Below are 2915 nucleotides of genomic sequence, written 5' to 3' on the forward strand. Positions count from 1 at the left end.
AACATTGCCATTTCAATTTCCAGCCCGTTACAAAAGCACCTGTATTCTCACTCCACCTCTTCCAGTTCCCCGAGCCCCAGCACTGAGGCTCAAGCTGCCTCGCCGTGAGTGAATGAACCACGGTAGGGCTGTCTGTTCCACACATCAGCTGCCTGTTGGCTGCCAGCAGAGAAGACAACTTCCGGAACCACTCCTGGGGCAACACAATGAAGTAATTGATGCTTCAGTTCTTTTTTTCCTCTCTGGACAGAGTAGCTATGGTACACGTAAGGCAAGAGCAGCAGGAAGAGCAGCTTTCCCACTGGGACTCTCCCACGCCACCCTTCTTCACCAAGCACGTTGCCTGTTTGCACAGGGAAAAGGCAAGATTCGAGGATTTGGTCACAGAACAGCCTTTTATTAAGAATACTACTAACAGGAAACTTGCTTGATTTAGATACAAATTTTGCTTGATTTTTGCAAGACTGCATTGCTTGCCTACTAGTAAGTACCTGAGCTCAGTTAAGGGAAATCTTTCAGCCACGTTCCTCAGCACGTGAGGAACTGATGCTCTTCAGATTACCTGTGCCAGCTTGCATGGCAAGTGCAAACCAGGAGTTTTCTACAAATTCCCCTCATTTATTGGAAATTGCAGTAGTTCCCCACAAAACTTGGGTAAAATTTATTTAGGAGCACTTCATCCTTGCCCTCATCTCAGTATGGGCAACAAAACTAGAAAAATGCTGCCTTTGAATTCTTCAGAAGATGGATGTACTGATCTGGATGTGGCTTCAGGAGCCTGCACGCTTCTTACTTTATTACAGTATTATGAATACCTTAGTTTTATAAGACTCAATACAGAACATGAGAAGATTATCACTCAAATGTTTTGAGATCACTCATTTAAGAAAAAAATCATTGGTAAGCTTGCACACAGTCTTAATAGGATCAGAAAACACCGAACTCTCCTCTCCAATGTAAAAAGAAACACAAAAAAACCCCACCCACATTACAATGCTTCACGTTAGAAATGAGAACATGGAATTTCTCCAAGCAACCTCTCTAAGCTTTACTCTGATGCCATCCCATTCATTAGAACTCAAAATTTATTTTTACTATGACAAGCAAACAGAAAGTCTATTTTAGGTGACAAATCAAAATCAACATCAGCTGAGTTTGCAGCCTGATCAAAGAGGCATTTTACTTCAAAGTGGCAGTGAGTAACCGTTATGTTCCTCTTGGGAAGGAAAGAGAAATTTGGAGAAGGCATCTGGCAAAATGGTTTAGCTTTTCCCTAGCCTCAGCACCACCTATTCCACATTAACGGTGTCTAACTGCATAGTAACACACTTCTTCAGTGTAGAAAAAAATTTAATAACTAAATAGCTAAAAAACATTAGTTAAAAAACCAAACTAGTTAAGGTGGAACAGAGAGAATCAAGATTTGGAAAACTCAAAGTACAGGTGAGAGGAAGATAAGGTAAAAAAAGGGTATTTAAAGAAAAGCCATTTTGGAGTTTTAAAGCACCAGAACAATTGACTTATGCCACATCAGAAATCACCCCACGCGATAAATTCTAACAAAGCAAACCCTTTGAGTGTCAACAAGCTTCCTCTCTCTCCCTCCTCAAAACATACTTTTGGTAAGCAAGCACTGGGAAAACGCTATCTGTGCAGTATCTGAGACTCGCTCCTCAGGCAGTTGTACTGAAACACTCAATACCGAGGAATCCGTGCTCCTGTTAGAACAAAGCGCTCTCACTAGCAGATTACCAAACAAAACGTTAGAAATGCCCAGTACGTTTTATTATTTTCCATTTCAAAGAATCCGAACGGTTGTACAGTTAGAAGAGTCGAAGCTGCCCAGAAGCAGGCACTGGAGAAGACTTCTCCCCGCCGGAGTCCTCCGACGGAACAAGGCAGGAAGAAAGCGGCGGGAGGGCGGAGGGCGGGAGGGCCGCCGGCGCCACGGGGGCAGCTCCTCGGGCCGTCCCGCGGGCGCAACGGCGGCCCAGCGACGCCGGGCTCGGGCTCGGGGGGCAGCCAGCGGCCTCAGCGGAGCCCAGCCGAGCCGCCGCCGCCGCGGCCTGCACGGAGGGGCGGCCTCTGCGCTGCCGTCGCTCGCTCCGGCCACCCCGCCCCTAGGGAACGCCGCCCCGGGGCCGAGGCCGGGGCCGGGAGCCGGGCGGGGCGGGCTAGGACTCGTCGGGCTTGTCGGCGGGCGGCCCGCAGGGCTGCAGCATCTTCTCCATGAGGTTGAAGCGGACGCGCGCCTTGCTCTCGTTCTCGGCGATGGCGAAGTAGTTGAGCAGGTCGAAGTGGCCCATGTAGGAGCAGTACGAGTCCCGGTGCTGGTTCACCAGCCACTCCCACTTGGTGGTGTCGGCGTGGCCCGTCCCGATGTACTTAGACTGCAGGTGCTCCAGCTGGCTGTGGATGGTGTACCGGTCCGTCATGGCGGCGGCGGCCCGAGCCCGGCGGCGAGGCGCTGCGCGAAATGGCGAGCGGAAGCCACGTGCCCTCGCGCCAGGGACCTTTTCCGCCCCGCCGGAACGGATAGAGGCGGGAGCGGCGCAGGGCATGACGGGAGTTGTAGTCTTCGCCCCGCCCCGCCCGCGGGCCCTGCAGCCTGGCGGCTTCGGGCGGGGGGCCTGGGGCGGAGGCGGGCGGCCGGCCTGCCCGCCCGCCCGCGGGGCGGGCCCCGGCGCGATTAAACATTAGTATGATCTGTAATAAAATCATCTACTGCTGGTTTAATGGCTTCAATTGACTAATCCAATAGTCAGCCAAATGACAGTTACGACTCCAGGCCAGCATCTGTAACACGTCGCTATTTTAAAGCAGGATCAGCGACTGCCTCAGCATCTCCTATTCTCCAGACCAGCACAAGGCTGAGCCCCAAGTTAAGCCTGACGCTAGGCTGAGCCTCGAGCCTC

At 51.7% G+C, this 2915-nt stretch overlaps 1 protein-coding gene across 1 annotated transcript; it reads right to left on the reverse strand.

Moving 5' to 3' along the window:
- Positions 1 to 415: 415 nt before the first annotated feature.
- Positions 416 to 2514, reverse strand: SF3B5 (splicing factor 3b subunit 5). Its single transcript, XM_082305900.1, has one exon. It carries the CDS (start codon positions 2433 to 2435, stop codon positions 2175 to 2177), a length of 261 nt encoding a protein of 86 aa, XP_082162026.1. The 5' UTR covers positions 2436 to 2514; the 3' UTR covers positions 416 to 2174.
- Positions 2515 to 2915: the final 401 nt, after the last annotated feature.

This window comes from Platalea leucorodia, assembly GCF_965183815.1.
Source record: "Platalea leucorodia genome assembly, chromosome: 3".
NCBI classification, from domain to species: Eukaryota; Metazoa; Chordata; class Aves; order Pelecaniformes; family Threskiornithidae; genus Platalea; species Platalea leucorodia.